The 20978-nt window shown below is 51.3% G+C and overlaps 2 protein-coding genes across 2 annotated transcripts in view; one reads left to right on the forward strand and one right to left on the reverse strand.

The window, feature by feature from the left end:
- PHF24 (PHD finger protein 24) overlaps positions 1–3153 on the forward strand; it is a 35982-nt gene extending 32829 nt beyond the window's left edge. The window contains exon 8 of the mRNA XM_077936581.1: positions 1–3153. This exon is cut by the window's left edge and continues 599 nt beyond it. The gene's annotated coding sequence lies outside the window, so the exon portion shown is untranslated.
- A 6608-nt stretch (positions 3154–9761) lies between these two features.
- Positions 9762–20503, reverse strand: LOC144329245 (uncharacterized). Its single transcript, XM_077936583.1, has 5 exons — positions 20360–20503; positions 19159–19335; positions 17075–17362; positions 16451–16580; positions 9762–12563 (listed from the first exon to the last, which is right to left on the reverse strand). The coding sequence occupies exons 1-5, from the start codon at positions 20486–20488 to the stop codon at positions 10771–10773; spliced, it is 2517 nt and encodes an 838-aa protein (XP_077792709.1). The 5' UTR covers positions 20489–20503; the 3' UTR covers positions 9762–10770.
- Positions 20504–20978: the final 475 nt, after the last annotated feature.

The following is a 20978-nucleotide window of genomic DNA, read 5'->3' on the forward strand; positions in this document are numbered from 1 at the left end:
CTCATCTCAGCACCTTCCTGAATGGCCACTGACAAAATGAAAGCCTCAGCATTGGGCTCCTGGTCAAGAAATCACAGAATCATAGAATTGTGGGCTTGGGATCCCCAAGGGTCATCCAAACCAACCCCCCACAAAGCCCCCTGTTGCATTCTAGTTTTTTGTTAGCTATTGCACGGGGAGGGGAGGAACCAGCTACAGGCAGAGGACACACTCGTTTTTCGATAGGGAGGAAGGAAATCTCTTCAGTTCCCGTTTAAAGTTGAACTTGCCTGGCTTTCCTAGACAATATGAGGAATCAAAAGACAGCTGTTCCTCCAAATTCACTCTTCTCTGAATTTTTGCCATGCGGTTCTCCAGCCATGTAATATGCGCAGGCAGGCTGATGCTGATGAAATTTCATGAGGACGTCTGAAAGTCAACAATTCTCAAACTGCTCTTGAAATGTGTCGAACCGAACTGAAGATTGGGAAAACGAGAAAGTGAGAGAAACTGGAACTGACAACTTGGCCCTTGCGTAGCTGAGAGAGTGCCGAGCTCATGGGCTGCCTGCAGGATCTTGCAATTTCACCTCCTTTGCAAACTGCAAATGGAAGTGCTAGCTAGACAGAGCACAGGCTCATCACCACAAAATAGAGTCATTTGCCAGACCCAAATCTCCACTCTTTGTCCACCACCACCCCGCCAAATTGTCATATTTACAGCCACTGCGGTGGATCCTGGCCCCATAGGACCAGAGAGACCTATTTCTGCATCTGTAGGAGATGACCCCAGGAAGAGGACTTCAGCAGAACAGGGAGAAGCTACCTTCTGGCCAAGGCTGAGCATGCTTCCCCTGTCCTTTTTTGAGTGATTTCTACCCCAAGGAAGCTCCCGATAGCTCAGCTTGGAGAACAGAGTGAAGACTACATGAACTACCTGGGATATGGGTCCATCAGGCTGAGGGTCCATCTAGCGGCAATGCCCATTGGGCCTGGTAGGGCAGGATGCAGACCAACAGCAGGTGGCACCAGAGGTGGCTGGTTCCAGTTCTACAGGGGCAACTCTGAGATGAAGAGGGAGGAAGCTGGCAGGTTGCGCCTGCTCCCCAGAGGGGTTGTAAGTAAGAACAGAAGGCAGGTGGAGCCTCCATGTATTTTCTGCTCTTGTACTCCGTTAACTTAGAGCAGCTAGTGGCCTCTGGGGAAACCTTACAAGAGACGATCCTGCCCTGTCCTCTGCTTTTACCTCCAATGAAGGAGCTTCCATCATCTCCTGAGGAAGCCCACTCCACTGTCAAGGAGTTCTTCCTGATGTTTAGTCAGAATCTCCTTTCCTGTCTCTTGATTCCATCCGTTGTGGTCCTCCCCTCCAGACCAGGAGAAAACAAGCTTGCTCCATGTGACAGCTCTTGAGATATCTGAAGATGACTATCCTGTTTCCTCTCAGTCTCCTCTTTTCCAGGCTAAACATATCCAGCTCCTTCAACCATTCCTCATCAGGCTTGGTTTCCAGCCCCTTAATCACCCTGGTTGCCCTGCTCTACACACCTTCCAGCTTGTCAACATCCTTCTTAAATTGTGGTGCCCAGAGATGGACACAGGACTCCAGGTGTGGCCTGATCAAGGCAGAATAAAGTGGTACTATTACTTCTCTTGACCTGGACACTAGACTTCTGTAGATACAGCCTAGAACAGCATTAGCTGTCATTGTTGACTCACTGTTGGCTGTTCCTATTTAACTCTGCCTCAATCCTGGGCCATGCAAGACCAGAAGAAGGGTCCTGCTGAATCCCTGCCAAGTGAGAGCCAATGTGCACTGAGCTTCAGTGGCTGGTCAGGTGACCTGGCCCTTCCCCACCCCTTCACACAGCAGCCAAGTCAGGCTTACTAGCATGGGCAGAGAGGTGCAGCAAGAACACAACATGGCTTGTAGGTTACAATGGAAGTGCAATGGCTGAATAGCGCCAGGAAGGAGCCTGGGGGAGGCCTCCCCCCTCTAGGGAGCGGTCTTGCAAGGGCTTTAAGCCAACCCAGTCTCCCCACCCACTTGGAAAAATGTGACGTACCTTGGGGAAAGCAAGACAGATGGTCAGCCTTGGCCCCCATCCCACCCTCTTTCACCCTCTGCCAAAGCAGCTGCACCCACTGAGAGAACCCTCCTTATCCAACACACACAGTGGTCAGGATTCCCCATCCTTTTGCAATGAGCATCTGCCCTGTATTTTGGTGATGCCCCTCTCTCGTTCCTGCTGTCCCAGGCCAACTCACCTGAATCCCCCCAGCACCCAGACATGGCCAGGGGCATGAAACCCCTCAAGGTGTCTGCCTCTCTCCCTTCCATCTTCAGAAGAGCGGCTGACTGCAGCTGGATCAAGCCAAAGGGGCCCCATCTAGTCCCACATCGTCCTCCCATAGCGACCAACCAGATGCCCATTACAGGAAGCCCAGCGGAAGGGAGAGAGGCTGATGGCTTCTAATCCTGGAGGTGATCTCTATACAGGATGGGGAACTATCAGGACTGGTGGCCATCAATTGCCTTATCCTCCATTCACTTGCTCAACCTGCTTTCAAGGCCACCCAAGTGGGTGGCCATTGCTGCATCTTGTGGTAGCCAAATCCATGGTTTAACTTTTGTGTTGTGTGAAGAAGTCTTGCTTGTCTGAATCCAACGCCCTCCAGTTTTGTTGAATGGAGAGCCCCCGTTGGGTTCCAATATTGGGAGAGAGGGTCTCCCACAGAGAGTGGCTGCAGAGGAAGGCCCTCTTCACTTGACAGAACAGAAGGGGGCAACTCGGACTTTGCCACGGTTGCCCAGCAGAGCCTCCCCGTGCCAGAGCAGGCCAGGCCAACTGGAGGGGATGGCCTCACCTTAGGATAGGAATCGGCCATGTTGCACATAATGCATCCCAGAGAGGTAGCCATATTGGTCAAAGCCAAAGGACCAGCAGTGCAGTGCAGATGTACAGCTCTCAAGTTGCACAGAACTTGTTTCTTAAACTCGTTCAATAATCTTTAGGGGGCCTTTTTCAGAGGACTCTGCAAAGATGAGTAAACCCATGAGCAGGACTGCAGGAAGTCTAGACTCCTCTCTCTTCCTTTGCCCTCCCACTGCTCCTGCTCAGTTCTGTACCAAGGAAACCCAAATTCTGTGATCTGAATAAATGATGTACATTGAGCACGTTTGGTTTTTGCATAGTTTTTCCTGATTTTCGCAGTGTTATTCTGGGGGTTGAACCATTAAGCCTGAGGGTTTTTGCACAATTTATTCTGGTGGGGTTGGGTGGGGAAGGAGCCATCCAAAGCTTTGGCCCACCACCAAAAATCCTCTCCCTCCCTCCCTCCTCCAGCTTCTGGGATTTCACTTGGCATGGCCCAATATCTTTTCAGTCTCATCTCCTTGCCATGAGGCCTAGAAACTTAGCATTGGAGGGTAAACTTGAAAGCTAACATTTTGGACACAGATATTTGGATGAGATAGATAACCATTGTTCTGAAGTGTGTGTGCCTTGCATGCAGGTCTGTGATTCTCACATGCAATCCTTACACCTAGTGCTAGGCAACTCTGACATTGAGACATGGACAGACACACAGTACAATTGTGACCTCTGCCCATGGGAGCAGAATATGCATCCCACTCCAGACTGATGTGATTCCCCCCCAACCCTCGAGGATCTTCCACAAAGAGTCCCATCTTCAGACTCACTCCAAAGCTTTTTGCCAGCTCCTGACCAGCATCCTCTGAAGGCAGCTCTGCACCACCGCATCAATGCGCGTCCCACGCCATTGCTCATCGCTTGATGACTCACAGCCGAATGTGTGAACTGGCCCCCACGGGGCAGCCTCCTTGCGTCTGAGGTGATGATGGGCGCCGAGGAAGCTCTGTCTGAGGTGGTGGCATTGTCATGATTCATTCACACATTCATGTCTTCGCTGTCATCCTATGGTGAGGAACATGCATGTGCAACGCCAGCCTGTGGCCACAAAGAACCTGACACTCTCCTCTCTGCCAGCAGACAGAGCTGGGGATAGTTCTGGAAGTGGCCAAGTTGAATATTACTTCAAGGTGGGTGATGGGACATGGGTGGCTGGCTGGGGGTGCAGGACAGGCTGCAAGCGCGCGCACACACACACACCATCTCTTAGCATCTGCCACCTGAGGCTGCTGCCTAACAGCAGGACCGGCCCTGGGACCTGGCCCACAACACCTCCTGCTGCAAGGATGGAGAGCACCCAAAGCAGGCATGGGAAAGCTGAGAACTTCAAATGAGGCCCTCTAGCCATCTTTATGTGGCCCTTGGGAGCCACCCTCATCTGGTGTTTCCGCCTGGCTACGTAGCATTCAGGCACAGCCAGAGCTAGAAACAGCTCGGTCGGCTCCCCTTCTTCCACCGGGAAACCAGATTTCTTCCCTGACATCCCATGTCACGTGCTCAGGACCAGTGCTTTTTTCCTAAAAGAAAATGTTTAGGGGTGCTCTCATTTTCCTACTCGTATTGAAATACCACCCTCAATGAGGCCAAACTTAGATTCACAAAATGTTTCAGGGTATGCATACACAAGGGGGGAAAGCACTACTCAGGACTGAAAGGGAACTTCTGGTTTGAAGCACGACCATTGAGGGCACCAGGAAGGCAGCCTTGTCCATCACGGCCCGCCAGGGACTCTCAAGCGCTGCAGAAGATGCGTCAATATTTCAACAGCGGCCTTCGTGAGAAGGCACTTCAGAGAGGCAGGATAATATAGGGCAGCTCCCCCAGCCAGAAAGAGACTTCGCAGCAGATGTCTGGAGAAGGAACGTAAAAATTAACATCCGGCAGAAGCAGTACTGAGCACATTCTAGCCTGAATGCATGGCTTTGCAATTCAGAAAGTGGTTTTTCCAGAGGAATGTAAAACACCAGGGATTAGGTTTGGGAGAACTGACCTGCCAAAGGGGCTATTGGTTGAGACGTGGACCTCTTTCTCCTTTTGGATAGTGGCAGAGGTCTCCCCTCTGCCTTTGGTGACTGGGATGAAAGCTCACAAGTGGCGAAGGCTCCCCATGTCAACATTTGCCTGATTTCAGAGCAATATCGTGCCTATAACGTTACGTACAGTGTGAGGAGGAGGAAATGTCTTGTGGCACCTTCAGGAATAACTCACTTATTGCAGCACGCACTTTTGTGGCCTGTGGGGGTGTGATGAAACAGCCTCTGGGTCAGTGGTCCCCAAACTTTTCCAGGGGCCCCTCCCCATGGGTCTACAGATTCATCCCCCGTGCTTTGCACCGTACCCTATTAAAAAGCATTATTCAGAAGAGCAGTTTGCATGACCCACTGAGCAAGATAATAAGGCAATAAAACCCAAAGCAGTAACAATTAATTGCATATTGATTCAAAATCCAATTAAAACCGTTCAGTCTAATTAATTTAACAAAACTGATGAACTCAACCCAGTGATGCCGGCTTTTCAGTCCGATAGTCATGGACACCTCCAGTGCCCCCTGCCCCCCTCGCCTCTTAGCGCGTCCCCACACACACCTGTAATCCCACTTCACCCCAACTTATGCCATGATGCATTTGCTGGTTTTAAAGGCGCAATGAGCCTCTTTTTGTCATTTTTGCTGCAAGAGCATCATGCCTCTCTCCTCCCCGCACCATCCTGTGTGCCATGTTTCTGAAACGTCTCCTTTGTTACCTAGTCCTACACAATCACTCTCTCTTGTTGACTATGGTAATATGCTGCTTAATCGTATTCCGCTTGCTCAGCTCCCACCGATTATCGCTTCTCATCTTCTCACTTAATTCTCCGTGCATTAATCTGGTTACACCTCCGTACTTCCGCTCACCTTTCCCGCTATTGTTTCATGCTAATGAATTTAAACACTCCTGAGCTTTATTCTTGCTTTGTCTCTGTTCTCCACCGCAGGCCTCCCATTCATCTAACAAGCGCCTCTGCCCTCTCAGAGCAGGGAGCACCTGCTCTGCATGCAGAATCATGGAACTGTAGGGTTGGGAGTGAAATAAAAAAGGTCTTATATATATAATAAATGTTCATATATGTACCAACCAGGCACGCACATAGATATGTGGACCACACGTCTGGAACAGCACAGGAAGACCGCCCTGAAACCATTTTGACTCCCAAACTGACCAAATGTTTTCTCTGCAAGGAGAGAGGGGGTGGGGGAACCTTCCCATTGTCTCAGGAATTTAGTAATCATCATTTCAAAGGAATGGCCAGACTACCAGGAAAGGCAATCAGATAAGGCATTATCAGATAACCTGGCAGGCAGGAAAAACAACATTCAAATTTCTGTTGTAGACCACCTTTTCTGTGATGTAGGTATGATGTTTGTGGGGGGTGGTCTTGGGTTACACCCCTTCTGTGATGTATGTATGAAGTATGGTGGGGTGGTCTTGAGCTCCAGGGAAGGCAATTTAAAATGTCTATATAAGGGGAGGCAAGGATGCGGGTGGCGCTGTGGGTAAAACCTCAGTGCCTAGGACTTGCTGATCGTATGGTCAGCGGTTCGAATCCCCGTGGCAGGGTGAGCTCCCGTCTTTCGGTCCCAGCTCCTGCCCATCTAGCAGTTCGAAAGCACCCTTAAGTGCAAGTAGATAAATAGGTACCGCTCTAGCGGGAAGGTAAATGGCGTTTCCGTGTGCTGCGCTGGTGCTGGTTCCCCAGAGCAGCTTCGTCATGCTAGCCACGTGACCCGGAAGTGTCTCTGATCAGCGCTGGCCCCCGGCCTCTTAAGTGAGATGGGCGCACAACCCTAGAGTCGGACACGACTGGCCCGTACGGGCAGGGGTACCTTTACCTTTATAAGGGGAGGCACACCTTTGTTCTGGGTCCTCTTCCTTTCCTGCGTGTGAGGGGAGCACCCTGTTGCAACAGTTCAATAAAGATCAGGCTTACTAGCTGCTTTGCTTCTCAGTATTCTCTGCTTGGCCTCTGTTATTTTCTCCAACCGATGGAGAACCTACAAAGGACTCTATAAGGGCTCTTGTGTCCCCCATAAGGGACTAAGGGCAGATTTTGTTTATTACAGGAGGGACCCTGAGGGACATCCAGTCCAACCCCCTGCAATGAGGAACCTCCGCTAAAGCATCCATGACTGATGTCCCAGGTTCAGTTCTCAGCCTCGCCAGACAGAGGCAGGAAGAGACGCCTTGCCTGCAGTGCTGGAGAGCCATGGCTGCCAGCCAGTGTTGACAGTCCTGGGCTAGAAGGCAGCATCCTCTGGGGACTCAGCCTCCCCTCCTTTGGCTCTCCTCTCCCGTCTGCATGGCCTCTTCTGCCCCACTGCAAAAAAAACCACTTAGTACGGACTTCTCCCAGCTGGGTCTCCTCCAGATGTTTTGACCTACCAATCTTATTCCAGCTGACCTGGCCTGACCTGATGGGTGCTTGCAACATCTGGTGGGGGGAGAAGCCAGCCTGCGGTGGGATTTTTCTTAGGTCCGTTGTAAAGTGAGGCCAATGTCACCTGCTCCAGAATGCAACCTCTGGATCTCCAGACTTGTAAGAACCAGCTCAAGATCCAGAGGAGCCTGGCAGCTGACAGCTGAAAAGGCAACTCCGGCTGAAAAGGCAACTCCGGATAAGATGCAAGGAGAGGGGTGGCAGAAGATGGTTGGGTAAAAGGAGCAGCTGGGAGAATGGATACTTTGTCTATACAGTCTGTGTCCTAATGGAAATGCCCTATCCAATTCCTCGGACTTTCTCCCATAATGCACTGCTGAATAAAGTCTGACCAATTGGCAATTTGGTGTGAGCCTCCGTTCCTGAACCCCCCAGGAGAATTTCCTTCCCAGAACTCTCTTGCAAGTGCCTCTCCAGATGTTCTATTTGACGTCTCTTTCCTGCATGCAGCCGATTTTGTTTCAAACGCCTTGCCTCTCAGCTAATATGTGGTCTCTTCCCCACCCCAATCTCCCCACCCCCTCCTCTCCCTCTCATTCTCTCTCTTAATAAACAGAGCCTTCAGCTAAAGTCCTGCTTATTTTCCTCCCTGCAAAGCACCTAGGGGCACTTTTTGTTCATTTCCTCTAAGCAACATGATTATTTTGTTCCCTTAGGCTGGTGCCATAATTTGCAGCACTTTACGTAAAAGGCCACCATCTAGTGGTGGTAAAGTACCATCTAGTGGCCACATGCAGAAGGCATTGTCACGCACAAAAATGCAGGAATTTGGATTTCCACTCACTAGATGAACCTGGGCTAGTCAGACACTCTCTAACCTACCTTGCAGGCTTATTGGGGAAAGTATGAATCATGTAACTTATTGGAGGCAGGGAGGAACAAAAATGTAGTTTTTGTTAGAATGTAGTTCCATTCCACCTTAAAAGGGCACAGGCATGACTGCTGTGTGTCACATGCCTGTTTACTTCCAGCACAGTATGCTGGGAACTTCTGTTTGTATTTTGTTTTTGCTTTTAGCTGTTTTTGCTGGAGATGAAGGGAAGCAGACATGTTTTTCCTTTCTTCCTGCTGCTGAATAAAATGCTGTAAAATACTGTTTACACATGGCTCTGTCCGCCTCTTCTGCTGTGAGATTTATTCACTCTGCTGACAGAACATGCACAGGTCTCTAAACGTATCTGAGGCTCGTGTCGCTGATTGATGCTGTTCCAAGGGAGACCGGGGATCGTCCGGCTGCCGGCCGGTGGCTGGAGCCAGCTGGGGGCCTGCCTGCTGCCCCCGTCTCCCTGGCAGTATCCCAACAGTTTTAACAAATGTTGTGGCTGACTAGTTAAGCACTGCAACCAGCATAATCCAAAAGGTTCAGAATGAATGGGCAGGTCTTCCCCTCCACTCTGCAGTTGCTAGATAGGAGAACAAAAGCAAAAGTGGGAGAGGTGGAAGCTGGAGACCTGCAGACCTGCTTGCTCTGTGCTGGATCCAAAGCTTTGACTAAGATCTGCTGGGGTGTCGATCCTGTGAGCTCCTTCCTCTTATGCTCAGGTTGTATACATGTGTAAATAAAACTGTGCAATATTTAAAATGCAGTCAAACCAACCATTCGTGGTTTGCTAGACAGGCACCTGATAGGAGTAGAAGCACACACAGTTTTCCTGCAAGTTTGCAAGAGGGAACTATGTGAGAGAGACTCCCACTGTGCCCTGACAGGCAGAGGGCATAGCTGTAGATCTTCTCCTACCTTCCTGGGCACACACACTCTCACTCTCTTTCCATGCTGCCAGCAACGTGAGAACATCTGCCAAGTCTGAGCTCCGTGCTCTGCCTACATTTTAAGCTAGACTTAGGTGTGCCTTTGTAACCGAACTACCATTTGAAGCCTGCCTGAGCAAAGATGCTGAATTTGTTGCTCTTCAGCAAGTATTCCAAGTGAGCAAATGTTCTTTTTACCTTTTACAAGACTGTTTGTGCGAATATTGTTGAAAAGGGGGGAATATCAGGAGAATCCTGGATTACTTAAACTAAAAGGCTAAAAGTAGCCTATCTAAGCTTCCCTTTTAAGCTGCAAAGGGATGCAACTCTGCTGAACTCACAAAGGTGAAGAAGGATGGATGATATCTAATAAATATATTCTCTCCTCGCATCTATTCACATCCCAACAAAAACCATGTATCCTGAAGACACCCCCGTCTCCGTTGACCTTTATTGCAAGAAAACCCAACCTGGGCATGTGCCTGGAACCCCTGAGGTCTCTCGCCTCTCGGAAATCGGCATTTAACATGACTCTCTCATGGCTCAGGATGTTTCCCCAGAGCTACCTGGAGGGAGGAAAGGATTCCAAGAAGCATGATTACAATAAAAAAGGGTCATTTATTGTTGCAAATGGTTAAAAAGCAAGAACATCGCCTGGAAGAGGCTTGGATCATGCTGAAAGGTTAAAACATCCCATCACCTCCCATGGACCCATCCAGGTCATGGGCTGAGAGGGAACCACCAAGGGGTCTGACTCCTGCCCCATAAGCTCCCAGGATGGCCCAGCAGTGGGGAAAGGCCAAAGGGCTCCCACCAAGAGGCAGCTAAAGGACAAGGAGGCCGGGAGACCTTTGCTCAAGAGGCCCAGGCAGTGAGCGGGAGATGGGAGTGAAGGGGAGATGGGAGCCTGCTCAGGGCTCCTTAGAGGGCTAGGAAAGGAGGGAAAGGCTCTGCTGCCTCCCTGGCCTGGGCTGCCCCCCCCCACCAAAAAAATATCTGTGCTTAGAGAGGAGAGGAAGGGGAGGTGGGGAAAGGGCTCCGTGGCTTCAGTGGGGACAGTGGAGAGTGACCTGGTGGGGACATGGGCACCAGACTCTGCTGCAGAGACGCAGTGGCCGGCCTGGGGGCACCTTGGGGGTGGGGGGTGACAGCTAGAGGTGGGGGCCTGCTGCCCAGGGAGTCTGGAGCACCAGGAACAGATGGCAGTGGGAAGGGTGACAAAGGAGGTAAGATTGGGGCCAGGGGAGGGAGCGCTTTCAAAAGTCTAGGGGGATGCCGGGAGGTCGGGGACCCAGGGCTCCCAGGTTGGGATGGAGGTCCTGGAAGCTGGGGTGGGGAGCCGGAGGGCAAGGAAGGAGGAGGAGGAAGCCTGATAACCTGATCCCCAGCCCCACCGGGGGCCACGCAGGATTTTAAAGGAGGCAGAGGGCCAGTGCTAAGGGGTGGAGGCTGACGAGGGGTCTGCGGCTGGGCCGGGGGGGCGACAACAAGGGGCTCCCAGGTTGGGACGTGGGCTTCGGAGCCAGAGAAGCAGCAGAGGACGGTGCCTCAACGAGTCAGGATCAGGCCCTGCCAGGGAGGGTGGGCGAGGACGCAAGTGGGGTGCTTTGAGAGGCGGGGGCAGGAAGCTCTCTGGCTCAGATGGCTGTGGCAGAGGCTTCCATTGCGGAAGGAAACCTCCGTGGCCCGGAAGCCGGCTGGAGGACGACTCTGATGCTCAGGGGAGATGCAGGAGAGCCCTGCCCTGGGAGGGAGTGGAGTGGCAATGGCCCTGACCTGGCCTGGGCCCAGGGAAAGTCCTGGGCATGGTATGGGGTCTGGGGCCACGGGTTTGGAAAGGCCTGGGGGGCTGGCACATAGGGTGGGGGTGGGAAGTGCCCTTGGGGCCCCGGCGGAGCATGGAAGGAATCCAGAGGCACGAAAGGCTGTGAGATGAACGGCACGGCTTGGGCAGGGGGCTGCTGGAAGGGAGTGGAGGAAGGGGGAGACGGAGCCTGCTGCATGAGGGGGTCCCAGGAGGCAGGAGGGGACTGCGAATGGGGAGACATGGCGTTGGAGACAGGGGCCCAGGAAGCCTCACCAAGCAGCGGCAGCTGGTACACAGGATCTGGCCCGGGGAAGCGTGGCCCCTGCTGCAACGGGGCTGGAGGAAGGGGGTATGGGAAGGGGTATGGGGAAGGAAACAGCACTGGGAGCCCATGGGTGGGGCACAGCAAGAGCGGGGGGCCAATTAGGTTCCCCCAGGAACCCCTTGGAACACCAGGGCTGCGAGTGTCTTCCTCCATCAACACAAGCTCCTTTTCCTCTAGTGAAACTCTTGTGTCGCTCCTAGACGCTGGGGAACTGAGAGGGATTGCAGAACTTGGCCTCCTCTCCGGCCCAGCACCCGGTAGATTGTGTCTGGAGCTTCTTGAGGGTCTGGGGTACAGGTCAAGTCTGGAGCTGCTGGTCAAGGGTCCAGGGTGGGGGTCAGGTGTGGAGTTCCTCGAGGTCCCAGGGCACAGATCTTGTCCAGAACTGCTGGTCGAGGGTCCAGGGTGGGGGTCAGGTCTCGAGTTCCTGGAGGTCCCAGGGCACAGATCTTGTCCAGAACTGCTGGTCAAGGGTCCAGGGTGGGGGTCATGTGTGGAGTTCCCAGAGGTCCCAGGGCACGGATCTTGTCCAGAACTGCTGGTCGAGGGTCCAGGGTGAGAGTCAGGTCTCGAGTTCCCGGAGGTCCCAGGGCAAGGATCTTGTCCAGAACTGCTGGTCGAGGGTCCAGGGTGGGAGTCAGGTCTCGAGTTCCCGGAGGTCCCAGGGCACGGATCTTGTCCAGAACTGCTGGTCGAGGATCCAGGGTGGGAGTCAGGTCTCGAGTTCCCAGAGGTCCCAGGGCACGGATCTTGTCCAGAACTGCTGGTCGAGAGTCCAGGGTGGGAGTCAGGACTCGAGTTCCCGGAGGTCCCAGGGCACGGATCTTGTCCAGAACTGCTGGTCGAGAGTCCAGGGTGGGAGTCAGGTCTCGAGTTCCCGGAGGTCCCAGGGTATGGATCTTGTCCAGAACTGCTGGTCGAGGGTCCAGGGTGGGAGTCAGGTCTCGAGTTCCCGGAGGTCCCAGGGCACGGATCTTGTCCAGAACTGCTGGTCGAGGGTCCAGGGTGGGAGTCAGGTCTCGAGTTCCCGGAGGTCCCAGGGCACGGATCTTGTCCAGAACTGCTGGTCGAGCTTCCAGGGTGGGGGTTAGGTTTGAATATCCTTAAAAATCGAGGAGGCAGCTCATATCTGGTGGTTCTTGAAGGACCAGGACACAATTTGTATCCAGAGCGCCCAGAGGGGAAGTGACTTCTGGGGTTTTTGGGGGGCCTAGGGCACAGAGGTGGTTCTGCAGAGTCAGGGGTATCAAGGGCTCTTCGCTCAGGGGTGCTTTTGGTCTCTGAGTAAGAGTCCTGTCCTGAGAAAGAGAGAGAGGGAGGGGGTTAGCAGCTTCTGACAAGGCAAGTGACTCCGTAAGTCAGCTGTGCACCCACAGGTTTCAACCAACCCCCCGACCCCTGCACCATCACAACTGGTCCTACATGCTTGATGCTCCCTGGTGCCTCCAGCCCTAAGGTCACCCTGTCCCAACCTCCAAGTTTTGAACATCTAGACCAGGGGTGGAGAACATCTGCAGCCCTCCAGATATTGTGGGAATCCCAACTCTTTCAGTTCCAGCCAGCGTGGTCAGTGGTCATGGGTGACGAGGGAAATTGCCTGAAGTCCCTCAGGCTCTCCAAGGCCTGGTCTCCAAGGAGGCAGGGGTCCTTCTGACTAGCTCCTCCTTTAGAAGAGCCCGCCCACTCCCCATTCCAAACATTTCAGCTGCCAGGTGGTCCTGGGATGACAAGCTCCCCTACTTCCTCTGCTAGAATGATGGGCTCACCTTGTCCAGAAGACCCAGGGAGAGCTCCTCCCTCTTCCGGGAGGGTGGCAGGCTTTCCTTGAGAGAACAGGTGGACCAAGTTGGCAACCTGTTCTTGAGAAAGGATACCTGCATAGACAAGATGTTGTGCCACCTCTGGGACAATAGCTCACCTTGACCAGATGGCCCAGGACAGACATGTTCTGCTTCCTCTCCCTCTTCTGGGACAACAGGCTCACCTTGACCAGAAGGCCCTGGATGGACATGTTCTGCTTCCTCTCCATCCTCTGGGACAACTGGCTCTCCTTGACCAGAAGGCCCTGGATGGACATGTTCTGCTTCCTCTCCATCCTCTGGGACAACTGGCTCTCCTTGACCAGAAGGCCCTGGATGGACATGTTCTGCTTCCTCTCCCTCTTCTGTGACAAAAGGCTCTCCTTGACCAGAAGGCCCTGGATGGACATGTTCTGCTTCCTCTCCCTCCTCTGGGACAAAAGGCTCTCCTTGACCAGAAGGCCCTGGATGGACATGTTCTGCTTCCTCTCCCTCTTCTGGGACAACAGGCTCACCTTGACCAGAAGGCCCTGGATGGACATGTTCTGCTTCCTCTCCATCCTCTGGGACAACAGGGTCTTCTTGACCAGAAGGCCCAGGAAGGATGAGTTCTGCTTCCTCTCCATCCTCTGGGACAACTGGCTCACCTTGACCAGAAGGCCCTGGATGGACATGTTCTGCTTCCTCTCCCTCTTCTGTGACAAAAGGCTCTCCTTGACCAGAAGGCCCTGGATGGACATGTTCTGCTTCCTCTCCCTCCTCTGGGACAAAAGGCTCTCCTTGACCAGAAGGCCCTGGATGGACATGTTCTGCTTCCTCTCCCTCCTCTGGGACAACAGGGTCTTCTTGACCAGAAGGCCCAGGAAGGATGAGTTCTGCTCTCTCTCCCTCCTCTGGGACAACTGGCTCTCCTTGATCAAAATTCCCAGGACGGACAAGTTGTGCTTCCTCTGGAGCAACAGGTTCTTCTTGACCAGAAGGCCCAGGGATGACAAGCTCTTCTTCTTTCTCCCCCTCCTTTGGGATGGCAAGTGCTCCTTGACCAGAAGGCCCCAGAAGGACAAACACATCCTCAGCCCAACCCAGGTCAGGTGCAGTGGGGGCATTTGCTGCTGGCACCAGTTCCTGCTTAAATCGCCGCAATTGAAAGGCCGCTGTGGAGACATCATATCCCAGGATGTCATGCAGTTCCCAGTAGGAAGGGGAGCACTCGATTCCTCCCCGGAGCACGTCGGCCATGTAGCGCCTCAGGAGGGCATCCACCTTGCTGCGACACTGCTCTGCAGAGCGCCAGACTCCTGCCTGCCTGAGAGCCGTGGACATCATAGAAGGGCTGGGGACGTGGTCTGGTGCCTGGGAGGAGAGACTCCTCCATGTCCTCAGGAGAATCTTCTCTTCCTTCTCGGTCCATTCTACAAAACATTCACAGAACCATAGAATTGTAGAGTTGGGAGGTACCCAGAGTGGGATAATCTGCAGTCAAAATGAACATTATATTTGCTAAATAAGCATATGGAGGGGTTAAGACACTTTGAGTTCCTCCATTCCTAAGCAAGGCAAGTCTATGTGGTGATATATCGTCTTGTGGTAGGATGTAGGGCAAAGGATCTCAATCTTTTCTCCTTCCTTCTTGCCCCAGTCTCTCTCTTCCTTTCAAGTAAGCAATGTGAGGAGATGTAATCATAGAATTGTAGAGTTGGAAGGGACCCCAAGGGACATCTAGTCCAACCCTCTGCAAGGCAGGAATCTCAGCTAAAGCATCCATGACAGATGGCCATCCAAGCTCTACTTAAAAACCTCCAATGGAGGAGAATCCACAACCTCCCAAGGGAGACCATTCCACTGTCAAATAGCTCATACTGTCAAAAAGTTCTTCCTGATGTTTAGTCAGAATCTCCTTTCTTGCAACTTGGAGCTATTGGTTTGAATCCTACCCTCCAGAACAGGAGAAAACAAACTTGTTCCAACTTCCATGTGACAGCCCTTGAGATATTTGAAGATGGCTCTTATACCTCCTCTCAATATCCTCTTTTGCAGGCTAAACTTTCCCAGCTCCTTCAACCGTTCCTCATAAGACTTGGTTTCCAGACCCTTGACCATCTTGGTCTCCCTCCTCTACGCACCTTCCAGCTTGTCAACATCCTTCTTAAATTGTGGTGCCCAGAATTGGGCACAGGACTCCAGGTGTGGTCTGACCAAGGCAGAATACTATTACTTCCCTTGATCAGGAAACTAGACTTCTGTTGATGCAGCCTAGAATAGCATTAGCTTTTTCTGCTGCTGCATCACACTGTGAACTCATGTTAAGCTTGTAGTCCACTAAGACACCTAGATCCTTTTCACATCTATTACTAATAAATCAGGTTTTCCCCATTGTATATTTGTGCATCTGGTTCTTCCTGCCTATGTGAAAGACCTTACATCCGTCCCTGTTAAAATTCATTGTTAGCTTGCACCTGGTCTGGTGCAATCTGTTAAGGACATGCTCAAAGACCAGGCTCCATTTTGGAAACTAGTTTTGTATTTTGTAACTAAAAACTATTTTACCTGCATACTACTTTGATATATTTGCTGTCTGCATTAAAATGTAAGTAAACATTTATGTTTTTACTAAAACGTAAGGTTCATTCTTAGCAACAGGGACAGAGAGGGAAAAGATCAGCAGAACACAAATAAACAGGGATAAAAGGTGCAATTGCCTAATTCCTAGCTTCCAGTAAGCTGCAAAAGCACGTAAGTGTGTTTACTCTGCTAAAAAGCCCTTCATATTTTCCCCACACACATGGGATAGAATGCTTGAATTTTGATTTACAGACTTAATCCTCAATCCATCTCCATCAAGTCCAAACCCCGGAAATGCAGGAATCACAGCTAAAGCATCTTTGTCAGGCAACCGTCATGTCCTTTTTCTCCCACAGCATCCTTCCTTCTGCACCTGTGTCAAGAAGAACCATCTGACCCCAGTGGCTCCTTGGTCCCTCCAGCCTTCCCAAAAGGACTTTTTGCATGAAAGAGAAAATGAACTTGTAATATTTGGATTTGAAGATTGAAAAAAAAATACTGCTTTAGAGAAGGTAGAATGGGTGGAGCTTAAAGAATGAATATCATCTGTAGCTGCAGTGAGCCGGGAGTCCTTTTATTCTACTCTATTTTTCTTCCGTTTTTTTCTTTCTTTCCTTTTCTCTTGCTTGCTCCTTCTTTAGATTTCTCCTTTTCTTGCATTTTCTTCCTCCAGACTTTGCTCTTTTCTAGATTAAGTATCTGTTTTATCTCAGCATGTTATAAAAAGAGACTTTGTAATGGGTATGCATTTCTGTATATCTTTGAATTTATCTATCAATAAATGTTAAGACAAAAAACCCCTCAAGTTCAAGAGTTCTACCCACCTAAAGGAGTACACAGGAGGTCCGGTTTGAGATGGCAAGCGGAGACGGCGTCCAGGAACTGCTGCAAAGTGGTGCCTTTGACCAGTCCTCCTCCCTCCCTGAGGATCTCCCACCTGCAGAACCAGGTCATCTGCAAAGGAGAGACCCAGACAGACCCCCCGGCTCTCAGATTCTTGCCCAGTTCAACTTCCGGAGCAACCTTGCATCTGCTGAACCAAAACTGCCCCTCCTCCAATTCTGCAAACTGAGGCACCCGCCTCACCTTGGCCCATTATAGTGCCGGCCCGGTTAACGAAGAAGTCGAGTCCATGGATTACTGATTAAGTCCATCCGTTAGGGAGATTGAGAAATCCCTTAGCAATTTCCACCTGAGATACCCACCTCCCCACTTCCTCTATCTGACCAGCATGGCCCGGCTTCTGATTGGCAGGACTGGGTCAGCTGGTTGTCTGAACCACTATGGGAAATAACCCCTTAAAAATGGCTCTACGGACCTTGATCCCTCTTGGTCCTGCAAGTGATGCCTGAACCAGAATCTGAAGCCCTGATTTAGGTAGCTGGGTGTTCCTCCCAGCTGCATTACGGCATCTGCTACCCTCAGTCCCAGAGAGATGGGTCGCCTACCTTGAGGCTGGGCTCCTGCAGGTTGTCCCCATAGAGGGCTGAGATGGGGAAAAAGAGCACCCTACCGGGGTCCCTGTCCCACGCCCAGAGCCAGTCCCACACTTTCCCAACGATGTCGTTGTAGCGGTTGCAGCTGTAAGGCTCCGGCGTGGAAGAGTCCATCTTGTTGACACACACCACGAGCTGCTTCACTTGCTTGCTGGCTACCAGGATCTGCTTCTTGGTCATGTGCCAACGCTTTTCAAAGTCCCTCTTCTCTGCAGAGATCACAAACAGCAGGCAGTCCACCTGAGGGAGGGAGAGGAGGAAAGAAAAGGCCGTCAAAACTCTCAGTCGCCTGGCCCTGACTTTCTGCCAGGGAAGGGTATTCCATAAGAACATCAGAAGATGGCTCTCTAGCCCAGCAGTCTCTACTCACAACGGCCAAGAAGGTCTCAATGGGAAACCTGCAAGCAGGATTCAGGCACGAGAGCCCCCTCCCTTCATGAGGCTTTATTGTAGGGGATGAAGCCCCCACAGCCCCTTGGATGCAAGCGCATACAGTGGTACTTTGCATCTCAAATGCCTTGGTACTTAAACAACTTGGAACCCAAACACTGCAAACTCGGAAGTAAGTGTTCCAGTTTGCGAACTTTTTTCAGAAGCTGAACATGCTCTGTTTTGAGTGCCACGCTTCCATTTTGAGTGTTACTCTGAGGTCGTCTGTTTTTGCTATTTTGCATTTTTGCAGTTCTTTTTGTTTTGTTTTTCTGATTGTGTGGAACCCAGTTCAGCTACTGATTGATTGATTGATTGTGTGACTGCAGTACATTGTTTATTGCTTTCATTTTATGGATCAATGGTCTCATTAGATAGTAAAATTCATGTTAAATTGCTGTCATTGCCTCCTGTGGGAATGACCCTACTGCATCAGAGGGTGTTGTGAGGGGGGGGATTCATTTAGAACAGGGGTCCGCAAGGTTTACCTTGCCTGGGCCGGTTCACTCCAGCAGAGATCCCTCTGTGGGCTGGATCACACGTGCGCCCGCCATTTCCAGCATCTGCGCAGACGCAATTTCCGGCACCGCAGAAGAAAGTCCCCGCACTACGCTGCGCCAGTTTAGCGCAGCGCGCAGGTGTAGCAGGAACCCCCCCCCCCCAAATCATTCAGTTTGTACAAACTTCACACACACTCACACACTACATACTTCTGTTATGAATTCATAGAAAATCAACCATACATCGGATTTGCACTGTTCCACTTTTATTTTACTCCATGAAGGAAGGACTACAAAATGGGGAAGGTTTGATACAGGCCAGCCCAGCACATCCACAGGAGCCCTGCCCAGTTGCTATGCCAACCCTGATGGTCCTAGACAGAAGACAATCAAGATCACAAAGAACTTGCATATGGGAGTGGATTCAGCATGGACTGGAACAAAGGACAATGATCAGATCTTCCCTCAGGGGGCAGGAAACTGCAACTACCTTTTGTCTTCAGAAAATGACTCATGGGGAGGAGGAGAAGGGAACCAGCCAGGTGACAGGACACTCAGGTTACCACCACAACTCCTCCCTCAACCCCTCCTTTCTGTAATGTATGCATGATGTTTCTGGGGGTGGGCTTGACCTAGAGCCCCACAAATACCCCAGAGATGCATTTTAAAGAAAAACACACATTCTACTCATGTAAAAACATGCTGATTCCTGGACCATCCGTGGGCCAGATTTAGAAGGCGATTGGGCCGGATCTGGCCCCCAGGCCTTAGGTTGCCGGCCCCTGATTGAGAAGGTCCAGGCCAAGGAAGAGCCCAAAGATTTGACAAGACAGTGGTGGCTGGTACCCACTGGAACTGGCAGGACAGAAGACAAGGAGGTGGACAGAAGGTGGTGCCAGAGGGAGCGGCTGGCAGAGCCAAGGAATTCTCGTTTTATGCCCCCCTCTTCTTCCTGCTGAGCTTTAACAGGGCAAAACTGAGAGTGAGGAGGAGGGAGAATTTGACACCCAGCCCCTTCCCGCCCAACACATTTATTGCATGCACAGGACACAACCTTTGGCATGAAACCTCACCTGCCCCCTTAGCTGCTGAGGAGCAGAGACTCACCTTTTCCTGGTCTTGCAAGGAGCAGCTGCGGTACATCCCTACACGACTTGGGGGGTCTGCAATGGTGACCTCATACTTGGGGCTCTTGTAGTTCCGCCTCCCGGGAGTTTCACCGCTTTTCTGAACTTGCTGGAGGGTCTCCAGCAACTGCCTGTACGACTTGCCTTGCTCCACCTTCTGCAAAGGAGACAGAGGTGGCAGAAAATCCCAGGCAGGCGGGGGCATACAGTGGACACCACCCCCACCCCAGTTTAACAGCAGTTAGGTATGCCAAGCAGTATCCAGGTTAACACTTTATTCATTGACATGTTTTATTGGCACTGCCTATATGATGTCATTTACACTGATTTTATGTCCTTTTAATGGAAAATACAGTGGTACCTCAGGTTACAGACGCTTCAGGTTACATACGCTTCAGGTTACAGACACCGCTAAGCCAGAAATAGTACCTCGGGTTAAGAACTTTGCTTCAGGATGAGAACAGAAATTGTGCTCCGGCGGCGCGGCAGCAGAGGGAGGCCCCATTAGCTAAAGTGGTGCTTCAGGTTAAGAACAGTTTCAGGTTCAGAACGGACCTCCGGAATGAATTAAGTTCTTAACCCGAGGTACCACTGTATTGTTGGGTGTTTTGGGGAGGGGTTTCAGTCTGGATGATGCCCCGAGTCCATTCCAGTTCTTGGGGGTCCCGTACCCAGGGAGAATCTAAGCTTTTATTTCAGAACCAGTCAGACAAGTTCCTTTGCAAGACCATGACCTTAGCTGGCTACTGAAATGTCCTCATCAGCATCCCAAAAGAATGAGGCAGGTTACAGGAACAGCAACCAGTGATGGGACCTTCCAGGCTGATTGGGGGAGGGGGCATTTCTCCACCCTGCTCACCTGGCTGCCAGGTGAGCTGGAAGCTGGGCAAGGGCTTGAAGGAGGAGACCCAGTGAGCTGCTTGCTCTACACTGGACCCAAAGCTGCGATTAATGGAGAAGCAAGATCTACCGGGGCTGTTGGGACCATGAACCCCTCCATCTTACGCTAAGGTTGTATAGATATCCAGATATTCTGAAGCACCTGCAGCTCCTGGGGTCTCTCGCCACTCGGAGACAGGGGTGGCATGTGAAAATACTTTGTATTTTCCTTGCTTTGAGCCCCCTTGAGCATCATTTGGCAGAAAGGCAAGCCACAAACTTAATAATTAGGAAGGAGATACCTGTTTCCAGAGGGTCTCCATAGTTTCTGCTTCAAGATGCCCACATTTGTAGAGAAGGTGGCCGATGAGGGTGGACTTCCCAGACTGCTCTGAACCCGAGACCAGGATCCGGAGCGGGGGGTTCCACATCTTCTCTGTGCCCGCAGCTGCCAACTCCTATATAGGGGAGGGAAGGGAGCAAAGACAGGGTGAGAGATGGGCATGGACCTTTGGGTGAGGCACTGAATGAGAACCTGCGTTTTACAAAATGCTAACATACTGCTGCGTCATTGGAAAAATTGCAGTTTACAGCAATAAAACCATATAAAAAGGGTTTTTTTAAATAAAAAAAAATAACCATTGTGGAAGGGTGTGTTCTTTATTTTCTGAAGGTACTAAAAAGTTTTCAGCAGGTGTTTCAAAGTTGACACAGAAGGTACCTGCTGAATCTCCAGTGGCAAAGAGTTCCACCGGACTAGCCCAATGATAGTAATGGATCAGGTGTGTCAGGTGAGGGGAGCAACTGAATGAAGGAGCATCAAATCAGCCACTACCCTAGAGGTGCGAGAACAACTGTTTCTGAAAATCTAGGATGACAGTCCAATAATTGAAGAACTTTTATTAGAGATGCCCCTTTCAA

Source organism: Podarcis muralis, chromosome 11 (genome assembly GCF_964188315.1).
Source record: "Podarcis muralis chromosome 11, rPodMur119.hap1.1, whole genome shotgun sequence".
In the NCBI taxonomy this organism is placed as follows: domain Eukaryota; kingdom Metazoa; phylum Chordata; class Lepidosauria; order Squamata; family Lacertidae; genus Podarcis; species Podarcis muralis.